The sequence below is a fragment of the Tachypleus tridentatus genome, chromosome 13 (genome assembly GCF_004210375.1).
Source record: "Tachypleus tridentatus isolate NWPU-2018 chromosome 13, ASM421037v1, whole genome shotgun sequence".
Taxonomy (NCBI): Eukaryota; Metazoa; Arthropoda; class Merostomata; order Xiphosura; family Limulidae; genus Tachypleus; species Tachypleus tridentatus.
The window spans coordinates 34,016,364-34,030,235 of NC_134837.1; the positions used below are offsets into that span (position 1 = coordinate 34,016,364).

Sequence of the window (13,872 nt, forward strand, 5' to 3'; positions counted from 1 at the left end):
AAGTAATAATAAAGCTTAAATATAAATAAGAAACTACATATCCACACTAATCACACACAGAACTACTTGCCTTATAGAAAGCCCCACTTTATCAAAGATATGTAGCTTCGCGTTACAATCCAAGCATACTTACTATAAGATTACGTTCTTGTATATACACGAATCAAGTATCTGGTTAAACTGAAAGTCCGGTCTGTTTGATTATTCGATTTACAAGCAGAGTTTTATAGTTTTATATAGAGAATATTACAAAAATGAATTTAAAATCATTAACTGAGGAAATAAATAATCCCGTACAGTAGTAGAGAAATATCATTTCTAGGAAGAATAGTTAGAGCTTAGTCATTTCAACGGTCAGATTTTCATAATAAACACCCTGCTCAGTGGTGATATCTTACCCCTTAGAATAAGTACTCAAGATATAATTATATTTGATATTGAATTTTCTTTATACATTACCATGTATTTGAATATACAGTGGAACCCCTCTAAAGCAGCCACCTTCGGGACTGAGACAAACTGGCCTGATTAGAGGGGTTCCACTGTACATAATTAGGGATTATGTAAACAAAAAAAGGGACTGTGATTAAATGACCACTTTCAAGGGGTGACCGAATCTGAGGGGTAGGCGCTTAGAGGGGTTCAACTGTATATGTTACACTATGTAACACAAATTTTGTTCCTGGATAGTATGTGTTATTTATTAATTGCTTTTGTTGTAAAAGTAGAGAAAATGGCCATTATTCCCTTCAAACTTTGCCTTTGTGACCTAGATAATGAAATCCTATTTTCTATGTAAAAACGGGCAAATTTGTAGATTTTTATTTATATAAGGTATAAATAAAACAACATATGAATCAAGAGTTACATGTAGTTATACTAAAATGAACAAAAATGCTTAAAAGTGAGTAGTTTTTCGTAATTTGCGACTGTAATGTAAATCACTCTCACGTATCAGCCCCCAAATATAGTCTCCCATCATGTTTTCATTATATGCTTCTTGGTAGCGGCGTTCAAAATCCAGTATATCTTGGTTGTTTTGTTTGTTTGTTTTTTGAATTTCGCACATAGCTACTCGAGGGCTATCTGCGCTAGCCGTCCCTAATTTTGCAGTGTAAGACTAGAGGGAAGGCAGCTAGTCATCACCACCCACAGCCAACTCTTAGGCTACTCTTTTACCAACGAATAGTGGGATTGACCGTAACATTATAACGCCCCCACGGCTGAAAGGGTAAGCATGTTTGGTGCGACCGGGATTCGAACCTGCGACCCTGAGAATACGAGTCGAACGCCTTAACCCACCCGGCCATGCCGGTCTTATCTTGGTGGAAACGCTCGCCTTGCTCTTCTGAGTATGCTTCTATGTTCTCGTTGAATTTATCAAGATGAGCGTCAAGGATATGGACTTTCAGGGACATTTTGCAGCCCATTTTGCCTTAGCTCTCTACCAGATCCTCAACCAGTTCCATATAATTTTCGGCCTTGTGATTGCCTAAGAAGTCCTGAACCACTGCGACAAAGCTGTTCCAAGCTTTTTTCTTCCTACTGAGCTTCTTAGGGAATTCTGTACACTCCAGGATCTTCTTTATTTGTGGTACAACGAAGACACCGGGTTTGACCTTTGCCTCAGACAGCTTAGGGAAGAAGTCTCGAAGATACTTGAGGAAAATAAAATTGTTATTATTATGTTTGTTTGTTTGTTTTTTGAATTTCGCACAAAGCTACTCGAGGGCTATCTGTGCTAGCCGTCCCTAATTTAGCAGTGTAAGACTAGAGGGAAGGCAGCTAGTCATCACCACCCACCACCAACTTTTGGACTACTCTTTTACCAATGAATAGTGGGATTGATCGTCACAGTATAACGCCCCCACGGCTGAAAGGGCAAGCATGTTTGGCGCGACGGGGATGCGAACCCGCGATCCTCGGATTACGAATCGCACGACTTAACACGCTTGGCCATGCCGGGCCTTGTTATTATGAAGAATAAATTTATTTCATCCACAACTAATGTGTAAGAGGTTCATACACAATATTTTATTTGTGATATTTTTTCTATAGTGTTGGAAATTTAAAAAAAAATAAGTTAAAGATATTTAAATTTTAAAAAGTCTAAAATTTGTATAATATAAAATCTTACTATGCAAGCAAGCAAAAATTGTCCGTCTTACCTTCTAGAGTTTTTTGTGGTTCTAACAGGTAAATTCAGGTGCCCAAGGTTTGTTTTGATCCCTGACAGACATGCCGAAATATGTCTTGTAGGTTTCACACATTTTAGCAGGTGCTATAACAGAGTACCTTTTGCTCTTGTCTTGATAAACTGGCCACATACATAGCAGAATGCGTTTGGAGAATGCTTATAGCTTCTTGATGTCATCTCTGATAAAATCAGATAGGTCTACGTGTTAACTTAGGCAGCTAGAACTAAACTGAAGTGGTGAGTAGTGTATATATATATTACTGTGGAAAGTTCTAGAAAATTCTAAAAAGTTATTGAAAATTCTCATAAGTTCTACAGTATTCTAGAAAATTCTTGTAAGTTCTACAACATTATAAAAAGTTATTGAAAATTCTTGTAAGTTCGAGAAAATTCTCTATCAGTTGCTCAGCATTGAATCCACCTGGAATGTTCTGGAAAATGGATAACTTCGAAAATTTCATTATCCAGGTCACAAAAGCAAAGTTTGAAGAGAAAAATAGGTCTTTTCCATTTACTTTAGGCATAAACAATTGGGAAATAACACGTTTTGCCCAGGAACAAGAACAAGTAAAATTTCGTTACGTAGTGTTATGTAAGGCAAGTGTAATTGTAGGTATTTCACAATAGTTATGTATAGAACTTTGAGATGTTACTTATGATACTATATAGAAACGGTACTAATTCAGCCTTTCATAGATTATTATAACTATTCATTTTAAAACGAACGTTATGCTAGTTATTTTTACTGTTAACATAAGTGTAATAAGTTTCCTGTCTACAGTATGCTAAGAACGTGTAACTAATAATTTAATATGCAAGAAAATTATATATATATTTAATTATTGTTACGATCCGTTTCATGACAGACAAGTCTTACTGAAGTTAACCATAGTACTTGATGTTTTACGACATGTTAGGCATTTGTAGTAATGGCGTGTAAAGCGGAATTCTGGGTAGGGAAAATGGCGTAAAATCATTATAGTATAGAGTTATTTTAAATTATTCTCTTTGTGAGACGTATTTGTAAAATATTAATACGTATAAATAAAATTCATTCTTCTCATCATGAAACTCTTAAATACATTTCAAAGGTTTTAACAACCACGAATAAAAAAATACAATAAGAAGCACGATTTAGAACTAATTAAGTTTAGCAATCAATGAAGACAACCAATAACACCTGTTAGTTTTCAACTACACAGAAGTAAAGAAATGACATTTTAAAACCAAAGTATCTAATACATTAAATAAGTTGTGTCTTCCCATATAAAAATATGACAATAAATAGCACATTGGAAAATTACATAATTAGGCAATTGGATGTAATGAAGTAAGAGAAACAAATATTTTCCAATATCCAACTGACCGTAAAAAATAAAAACAATAACAACATATTGAGAATTGGGGTCAAATGTGTAGTAATGGGTAATTAAAACTTTAAATGGTAAAGAAACAATTTAAACATCTTGTTTAAGTAAGGAATTAAAACAATTTTCGAACTATTTTAAACTGAGAACAAATTTTATATCATTTTGTGTGTATTTCAGCTTCAACAACAGTCATGATGACCAGAAAGACATGGTTTGTTTGGAACTGTACTTTGGTCGTAATTCTGACCTTCGCGGTTAACAGTAATTTTGGAAAATGAAAGCTCACGTGTAACTTAAAGTCTTATCTCCATTTAAAGGTTGTGTAAATATTTGTTTACGTTTAATAAATTATACTTGTTGAAAACATTGTTTTGTCATTACAATGTGAGGTTTGAATGAAAAGTTTATGGCTCATGTTTTCTTCAATCGAAATATGTTGCTATCAAAAGTCAGAAACGGACAAAATGATTATTTACATAATTATGTTTAGCTATATCTTTATTAGCTATATACATAATATATAATTTAATATTTTTGTGTGTGGATGTTTTCATTAATTTTGGTATACTGCTTTACGTTACGATCGAACCATATAATTTTTAATGAAAGTAATTAATTCCATGTTTTGTATTTTGTTTTGTTTTTTGTTTCCGAAAGCGTTTAAATTAATAACATTTATTTTGCTCTTTTTATCACTGCAAATAATTAGGTTTTTATAACTAATGCTCACAACGATACTAATGTGAGAAACAAAACGAAAACCTATAATAATAACGACTTAGAAGTTCAGTAAATCATATCCACAGTTATCAAACTTTTAATTAAAGCTAACCCTAGTCGACAGCATTACTCCATGTACAGTTCTTTGTTATTTTTTCATGTGCTACAGGAACAGCCAGCATTGTGTAGAACCTGTTTGGATTCGTTATAGAAATATAATAAAACTGAGTAGTGAATCTGTGTTAAATCTTGAACTTCGCAACTTGATTGTCAGCAGTGAGTGGAGTGTTGCTTATTTTGCAAATTTATTAATTTTGAGAACAGCTATGTGATTTAACTGACGAGTGAAATATTTAACGATACTAGAGTTAAACTTAACTTGAACAATATCGATATACAAGATAATACTTCAATACTTGGGTTACAGAGGACGCCATTTTACTGAAAACAAAAGCATTAGAAGTGTTGCATAAATCCAGGGTATGCTCAATGTTTTTCTTTTTGTGATTCACCAAAACATATATTGTCCATTAAATCGAATTTGTGATCTATATCCACCCAATCCGCGATATTAAATTAATGTTTAAAGGTGTTACACTTAATCTTGCTCAGAACATAAGTTTCTGTTTACATATTTAATTACTGTAAAAGGTACTAACTACATTTATTCTAGCTTGGAACTCAAGTTTCTATTTACATATTCAATTGCTGTAAAAAGTACTATACTGATTCTTGCTCAGAACATAAGTTTCTCTTTGCATATTAAGACATAATAGTAAAGTTTTATCTTTAACGTTACAAGGGATTTTACCTAATATGCCATCATTCAGATTATTTCACTCTGGATTAACTAACATTTAACCTTATTGGGGATTTTAAGTTTCACGGAATGATAACTGATATTCGACAACTAAAACAATTTCAAAATCTGTCTTCTACGCATAAAGAAAAAATGTAAAAACTTTCAAAGCGGCAACATTAGTTTAATGTATCACATACCATCCAGTGAGTGTTAGGAAAAATACGGAATCATCAGTCCAAAGTATCACATATTGTCTTGTATATGCTAAGAAACGTATTATCACATCTCATAAAACTATATCATTGTGACACCACAGAGTGCGTATATGGAGTATATTCATATCGTAACAGAAATTCTCGTCTTAATAAATCTAACCAATCTTCGGTTGTATAATGTAGACTTCTTGAACATTTTCAGCACAGAATGCCTCTTAATCACGACACACACACATTATAAGAATCCGTTCTCATGTTCAATAATAATATGAATTTCCAAATGTTTAAGTAGACTTTTTGAACATTTCGACAAACGTCACTTCTCGTTCACAAAGTATTTCCTCTAGAAACCTCCAATTATTTCCTTGTATGTGTAGCTATTTTATACTTTAAATTTGGTTGCAACTACTAAGGATATTTTTCAAACGCTGTGACATTTAGCACGCTAAAATAAGTGGTTCATGTCCTCTCAATGGACGAAGCAGGTAGCCTGATGTGGCTTTGCTATAAAAACCAAACACAAACACAACACATTTAGCTCCCCTGGTGGCTCGGTGATAAGCTCATAATGTTAAATTTCGGATTTAGTCCTTGCGATCGGTACAGCCGTGATAACCCATTGTATAGCTTAAAATAAACTCTAAACCTGAGTGGTCTTGAAATAAATATATAAATTAAAGTTCTGAGAAACAAATTATTTCAAATATTCGAATTCAAATAAATACTCGGGTAATCTATTCATTGAAACTCTCGGTGGACTCAGAAGATAGCGCAATGTGGCTTTGCAAAAAGAAAACACACACACACACTTATTGAAATTACCTAACTGTATTTAAGTTTTATTGGCAATTATTTTAAGTTAAAAGATCACATAACTGTAGTTCTTACTTAGATGTTTCACGACATGTTGGTGTTTCTGGAACAGGTGCTTTTAAACTACTCTTAAATTGTACTTGTTGCTAAGTTATTCTTAAATATACATTTACTGAATTATGCCGTAAGAGAAGGACATTGTTTCACTTTCACTCATATATATATAGTTTTCTTTCATGTTCCAACGTTTTCAGATGTTCTGGAAGGAATACTTTTCTATTCAAAACATTTTATTAAAAAGAACTCCTTCTTAAAAAGCTCGTATCCTGTAGTTTCAGATTCAGTTTCCTTTTTAAATAAACGATCGGTTTGTGTGGATTTAATCACAATTCCTTTTCTGTCTCCCACGAGATACAAATGATGAAGGAGAGCAAGGTAAATAGACGTTAGTAGCCCCAGGAGGTATTAGTAAAGCAAGCATTAATAGAGTACAAATCATTCAGCTACTCAGTGCAGGCTTCCTGCATATACATCTACCATCCTACACATTGATACGAGGATCCGTCTGAGTTTGAACGAACGCCTCGTTTCTTGTTGTTTACATCTTAGAGCAGCAACAATCACGACCTTGTTACCGTGGGTGAGTCTCAAACAACTCTTACACGAGTGTTGTCTTTCCCACGAGTAGGAAAACACTCACGTTTTCTGAGATGGCTTCTCAGAAGCTGAGTTCTTTGTGGGATCATCCGGGAGCAGTACAACGGAAAAGCAAAGAAATAAGGAAGGAAGATTTGACAGTTACAGAAAACTGTTTATTTTTATAAATAAAAAACAACATCAGGTAAGTGGAAATAAATCTGTCTGCAGATGTAAGTCACAGAAAGGACAGAAACTGTTGTAAAATCGAAACACTTAAAACACGATCAGATAGATGCAGGTCTTTTTGGACTTATCAGATCTACGTCAGAAATAGGCCGATGTTAAAGCTATAAACAATTACCTATTATATATTGTATCTAACGTTAATTAGAGGCTTGCTTAGTTAGAAGAGTAGGAAATACCACTTTAAGCACCTAGTACCTAAGAAGAATAGGGGCAACGTTAAGGGGGAGGGGTGTACTGGTGCTGAAGTTACCCTACCACGTGCCCCACCCTCCCCTGTAATCTCCTCACCAAACAAACAACGCATAATGTTAAAGCTGGTTCAAAGATATTTTCGTATTCGTTAATAAAGTTATTTAGATTTGGCGAGTGTTTCACCATTACTTGGTTTATTTCCCTTATCGGAACAGCTGTAAGTCTTCGAATTTACAATGCTAAAACCAGGGGTTCGATTCCACTAGGGTGGAGACAGCAGATAGCTCGATGTGGCTTTGCTATAAGAAAAACACACAAACACACTTTCTGTTAAAATGGTCCACTTTCTAAACACTCAAACAGGTTGTAGAGTGTAGCCCCTTCAATTTCTTTATCGATTCCACCTAAACGTTCTCACCAGCAATTGGCTGACTCCACCCCTGAACCAGAATACGTGTTGTACACTACATGTTCTTTACCTGGTAATTTAAAACCGTTTACTTTCATAGCAGGTTTAAGAAGTGCCCCAGAGTCAATACTACTTGGTAGATCAGAAACAAAGCAACTTATAACAACATAAAAGTTTACCAGGCGTACTGAAAAAACCCAACAGTACCCGTACTAATACGGAAAATGCAAGGGAAACTTATTGGAAGATCAGTTTAGTTTAATAAGAACCACATACTCAATCCGTGAAGTCAGCATATTGAAGCATGCTACTTTAACAACACGTTTTAATTTTTTAAATTAGATAAAAAATATTTTAATGTAATGCGTTGTATCAAAAATAAACGAAATACAGATGGCGTGTACATGCAACGTATATCAGACAACCGACAGTCTGACAAAATCTCGTACATACAACACATAGCATAAAACAGGTATCTTGACATTGTATCTCGTAACACAACATATAGTAGGAAATAGAAAACCTTACAAAAATATTGCATACACAGCATATAGTAGAAAATAGACAGCTTGATAAATGTCGTATATATAACATATAGCATTAAACGAATAGCTTGACAAAATATCATAAATATCTTATATAGCAGAAACCAGATAGCTGACAACGTATCGTACATATAAGATATGATAGGCCTGTGGAAAGAAGCTTTAAAAACGTCTGGCCTAAGGAATATATATGTGTATACCTATGTATCTGTGTGTGTGTTTATTGAAATAATTTAGCAGACGTACTTATAATAACTTATAAAATTCTTCATGAAACAGCTTTACTTCGTTTCCCACTTGTTATAAGTGAAACTATAAAGTTACAGTGAACAAAATAATCTACTGCATCTTGCAGTATTACCTTAGGATATTTCAGATACTTATCAATATACACAAAAGAACTTCCGACGTGCTAATGCCTAATGAAAAACAAAGTATGTATATCGCCTGTATAATTGATACGGAGTAACATATGTGACAAAGAATTGTTCATTGTTTGTGCGGAGTCACATATGTGACGCAGAATTATAGATTTCGTTTTTTTTTTTGTTTTATAAGAAAAAAAACGCACTAAAACATCCGGTTAGAGAGCTCTATAGATAGTGAGCATTTAAATGAGGATTTTCTATTATGTTTCAGGGATAAATTATGTATACAAATATATGTTTACATATTTCAAGTCGCAACTTGGGAAAGATTGTTTTGAATTTCGCGCAAAGCTACACGAGGGCTAACTGCGCGAGGCGTTCCTAATTTAGCACTGTAAGACTAAGATGAAGGCAGCTAGTCATCACCACTCACAACCAACTCTGGGGCTACTCTTTTAACAACGAATAGTGGGATTGACTGTCACGTTATAACGCCCCCACGGCTGAAAGGTCGAACATGTTTGGTGGGATGGAGATTCGAACCCGAGTTCCTCAGATTACCAGCAAGCGTCCTGACCACCTTGCCATGCCGAACAGAAGTTCTACTTTTGCATTTTAACAGACTCATTTCTACTCCAAAAAACAGTATTTTTTATTTTCATGTATTAACGTAAGCAAAAATAATTAACATTAATGTATTTTTCGCGTCCTACAATAAAAGAGAACTGCATGTTAAAACTTTCACTGTCATGTTTAAAGTAAATTCCACGTTTTCCAATCCGATAATTTTCAATCAATTTTTTTCACTCTTTTTTTTTCCATATTGAATAGGTATTGAAAGAAAGTGTTATGTCAGTATTATCTTGCCACTTTCGTTGTTTAAAAGATAAGTCTGAAAAACCAGGTTTCGATGCTCACGATTGGTAGAGCACAGCTAACCAGTTGTGTGGCTTTACACTTTACAACGAACAAAGGAAACAGCACGATTTTCGCAACTTACTGTTTACGAAATAACGAACATCAACATTAATATTTCCTTTCGATGTTGCTCTCGAGACAACGAGGTCAACATCAGAAGGTTGACTTTTCTGTTCTAAATCTTGTTTCTGATCTCTAGAGAGGATCACTTCATATAATATAAGATCTCACGTTCAGTATGTAAGCCTCTCTTCTACGTGTCTCGAGGGAAAACTGTCAGACAGTATTTGCTGTCCTGTTGAAAACCACATGATCACGACGAACGTCTAGTTTTCTACAAGAGTCGGACAGAGAGTAATAGTTTGCGTGCTCGAACTGAAATCAGAGAATTCTTGGTTCGCGTTCAGTTGTCTCAAAAAACAAACAAAAACGCTCCATATTTTGAGATCGAGAGTGTGCAATGATAGTAACTGTTTAAACCCAATATTCTCTAAATAACAGTAACCAAAAGAGTTGAAAGTGTGTGTTGTTAACTAGCTGATTTCTCCTTTATCTATCAATTCGAAGTTAGAGACGGTTGTGTGAAGACAGTTCTTGTGTATAATTTGAAAATAAAACAGACATCTTTCTTCAGTAATAAATCCGTAGAGAATGACTTGTTACAAATATAACAGTATGGCTACTGACTACATTTCGTTCCATGACGTCATACTTAGAATTATGATTAACATCACAAGAAGTGACATTGAAAGAAAGCAGTTGCGTTAATAATGACTTAAAACCATTTATTTAGTTATTTTAAAGCATTTAATTTTCTCCATATTTATAAACTTTTCACTATGCATAATTTAAATACATGTGTTCACTAGATTAGTTTTGAGCCTGGTGGCTAGGGCGTTGAACTCACTATTTACTCTCAAATAATTATATAGATTTAATAATTATGACAGTACACAATACGATCAATAAAATATGATGGTCAATTCCATTGTTCGTTAGTGAAGAATAGTCCAATGTTGATTGTGGGTGTTGTTGTCTTATCTCTAGTCTAGCCCCACACCTTTAGTGGTTCAACATTCTGTCTGCGGAACTACAACGCTAAAACCGGGTTTGGATACTTATGATGGACAGTCCACGAGTATCTTTGCGCAAAATTCAAACAAACAATCAGAGGTGTTTGGACAACTGCTTATATAGCAGGAATAAATATAGGAGTCGAAGCAAGGAGGGCCAGCACTGTTCTTCCCCTTTCGTAAATGTCTCAAAGTTTAATTGCGTTTTTGGCCAAAAATAATGTCTAACTATAAACATGTAGAAACTTTAAAATGAATCTGGTAGCTGAAAATGAAAAGTTGAAAATATAAGATTAAGATATAAACAAGTTTGTTTGTTTTTAAATTTCGCACAAAGCTACAAGTGGGTTATCTACGCTAGCCGTCCCTAATTTAGCAGTGTAAGACTAGAGGGAAGGCAGCTAGTTATTATCACCCATCGCCAACTCTTGGGTTACTCTTTTACCAACAAGTAGTGAGATTGAACATCACATTATAACGTCTTCACAGCTGAAAGGACGAACATAGTTGGTGTAATGGAGATTCAAACCCGCGATACTGAGAATACGAATCGAACGCCCTAACCGCTTGCCCATATTAGGCCAATCCAGGTTTGTTTTAATCCCTTATTTGTGTAGAATATTAGCAGAAACGCATGTTTAATTTGAATAATAATAACAAAAAGTGTTAAATTAGTATTATTAAGGTGTTCCGCACTTGCAGTGGCAAATTATAAGACAGGACTAATCTGATCGCCCTCCTGGAAAAATGAAAATTTGGCGTCTGTGGTAACACATGCACACATGATTAAAACAGTTTTAATAACTTATTAAAAGCCATTTGCTAGTCCACAAGTTTCACAAAGCGTTTCATATTTGTCTGACTTAACACAAAACTGTTTACAAGTATTCATTATTGCATTGATTTAAAATGCTCAAAGTGGGCAAAGCAGTGAGGTTGTTTAGGCCTAACAGCAGTGATTGAAATCGTATTTGTCAGATACCTTTTTCTCATAAACTTCTCAATTAGTGCATTACAAAGTTCGAATCACAAATGTACAAAAATGTTTCAAGTCCATCTTTTGTTCACGACAAATCTGTAACAACAGAATTAAAAAGACTAAAAAGAGAAAAAAGCCTGCAATCAAGTTTGGCTTTCTGAAAATGGCAACCAACGTGTTTGTATTTTGCAGTTTTCCTATAATTATTGAATATTCCAGTAAGTACTAGAAAATGTTATGGCAATATGCTTACAGAGCTTGAATATATACATACAAATTCAACCTCCCAGATTTTAAAACTGTATTTGTAATTTAACAACTTAATAAGTGTTAGAGATATATTATAATAGTATCCTATTACAGATAATAATTTAATGTAAACAAGTTTATGTCAATACTTAGATAGAACAGCCTCAGAAAGCATTTGCCAGTGTGTACCTGGTGAGCTTCAACCAAAGCGTATGTATGTTGTTAAGTGACATCTTGCAGAAACTCTCGGTTGTTCTAAAATTAAGCTTGTACATAGACTTAATGAGAGGTCTAATTGATTCCAGTGTATGAAGCAGTGTTTGCACTAATGATACAGCGTGGTTGGTTTTAATAAATGTATCAAATTAGAGCCACCATTTTGTAAGTAAAGTATAAAGAGAGCTACTGAATGGCTTTTCTTAAAGTCACCAACACAAACAACAAATTAGACACTTACTTTAAATTAAACTTGCTAACCTTGTGTCTAGCAACTAGCTGTGCAATAACATACATACATACAAAAAATTATTCTTAAAATATCTTCGTACTCGATGACCCCGTGGCTCAGCGATAAGTCTGAACGCTTATAACACTAAAAAACGGGTTTTGATACCCTTGGTGCACACAGAGAGGCCGTTGTGTAGCTTTACGCTTAACAAATTTCATACTTGATATATGCCCTAGAGGTTCTGTCCAGTTGAACACACACATACATTATGTCCGAAAACGTAGACATCTCAAGACATTTCTTGAAATGCGAATCCAAAATAATGTGACAACTTTGAATTCATGAGCAACACTTGACAGAAATAGCGCTAGAATTATGTTTGTCTTTCATTTTCTTAGCAAGACTATAAATATGTTTTTCGTTTTATTTTGTTTATGTACTACTTTTTCTGATGAGCTCAGGTTTGAAATTGAGTGAGAGAAGAGAAGGAGAGACATTTTTAATGGCAAAGGAGGTCACGTTTTTTTTACTAATTACTTCCTTGTTCCATGTGGTACAACATCAAGAAGTACGGTCCTTTTTTTTTGTCTTTTTTGAAGTTCTGCGAATTGTTTGTTTACCATAAGATCACAAGCGTTACAGATATGATTTCATTATTAATAGGAAATTTTGGTTAATGAACCCCGAATATAACATGACACCTCAGAATGTTACTAATAACGAGGTTTGGACATCTTTCCAATTATTTTATATTTTGAAGCACCCAAATGGAAAGTCCATTTTAAAGACACTACATTCAAGAAAAGTTGGTAAACAAAATTATTTTACTTGACATACTGGTTCTGTAAAATTTGATGACAATAATCAGTACACCTGGAGGGACTTACATACAAATACGTATATGCACCCTACTTTCCTCCGTGGACCCGGCATGGCCAGATGAGTTAAGGCGTTCGACTCCTAATCTGAGGTTGGCGGGTTCGAATCCCACTTGCACCAAACATGCTCACCCTTTGAAACTAAAACTTCGTAGTAAAATTTCTGCTAACTAATCTTCCCGGTTTCCAGCACTTAATAATATAATATTTGCTTACTAATCCTCCCAGTTTTCAACGTTTAATGATATAATTCTATGAGAATTAGGCACATTTTGAGTATATTAATCTTCTCAAGAATTAATTGTTTACTCACGTTTTTTTCTCTCTCTCAGTTTGAATTTCTCGCAAAGCAACACGAGGGCTATCTGCGTTGGCCCTCCATAATTTAGCAGTGAAAGACTAGAAGGAAGGCAGCTAGTCATCACCACCCACCGCCAATTCTTGGGCTACTCTTTTACTGATGAAAAGTGAGATTGGCAGTCATATTATAACTCCCCCACGGCTTAAAGGGCGAGCATCTTCGGTGTGACGGGGAGTTGAACCCGCGACCCTCAGATTACGAGTCCAGTGCCTTAACGAACTAGCCCAACCAGGCCTCTTAAGTTTTGTATGAATTCAGTCATTTTATCTTTTGAAGCACCCACTGTCCAGTTACACGTTCTGAATCTTTTTTTTTTACGAGGTCGTCGTTTCCTGAAGTTGTTAGTTTTGCGTTCCCGATACGTGTGTGTGTGTTTTTCGTATAGCAAAGCCACAAAGGGCTATCTGCTCAGCCCACCGAGGGGAATCGAACCCCTGATTCTAACGTTGT

The 13,872-nt window shown here is 34.7% G+C and overlaps 1 protein-coding gene across 5 annotated transcripts in view; it reads left to right on the top strand.

The window, feature by feature from the left end:
• The window catches only part of LOC143238100 (zwei Ig domain protein zig-8-like), a 132,255-nt gene extending 128,233 nt beyond the window's left edge, over positions 1 to 4,022 (top strand). For 4 of the 5 annotated variants that reach the window (XM_076478049.1, XM_076478048.1, XM_076478050.1 and 1 more), the window contains one exon: positions 78 to 4,022. In XM_076478049.1, coding sequence (XP_076334164.1) covers positions 78 to 184 — 107 coding nt within the window. In that variant the 3' untranslated portion in view covers positions 185 to 4,022. The remainder of the gene's footprint in view (positions 1 to 77) is intronic. The other variant, XM_076478047.1, reaches the window with a different exon arrangement.
• Positions 4,023 to 13,872: the final 9,850 nt, after the last annotated feature.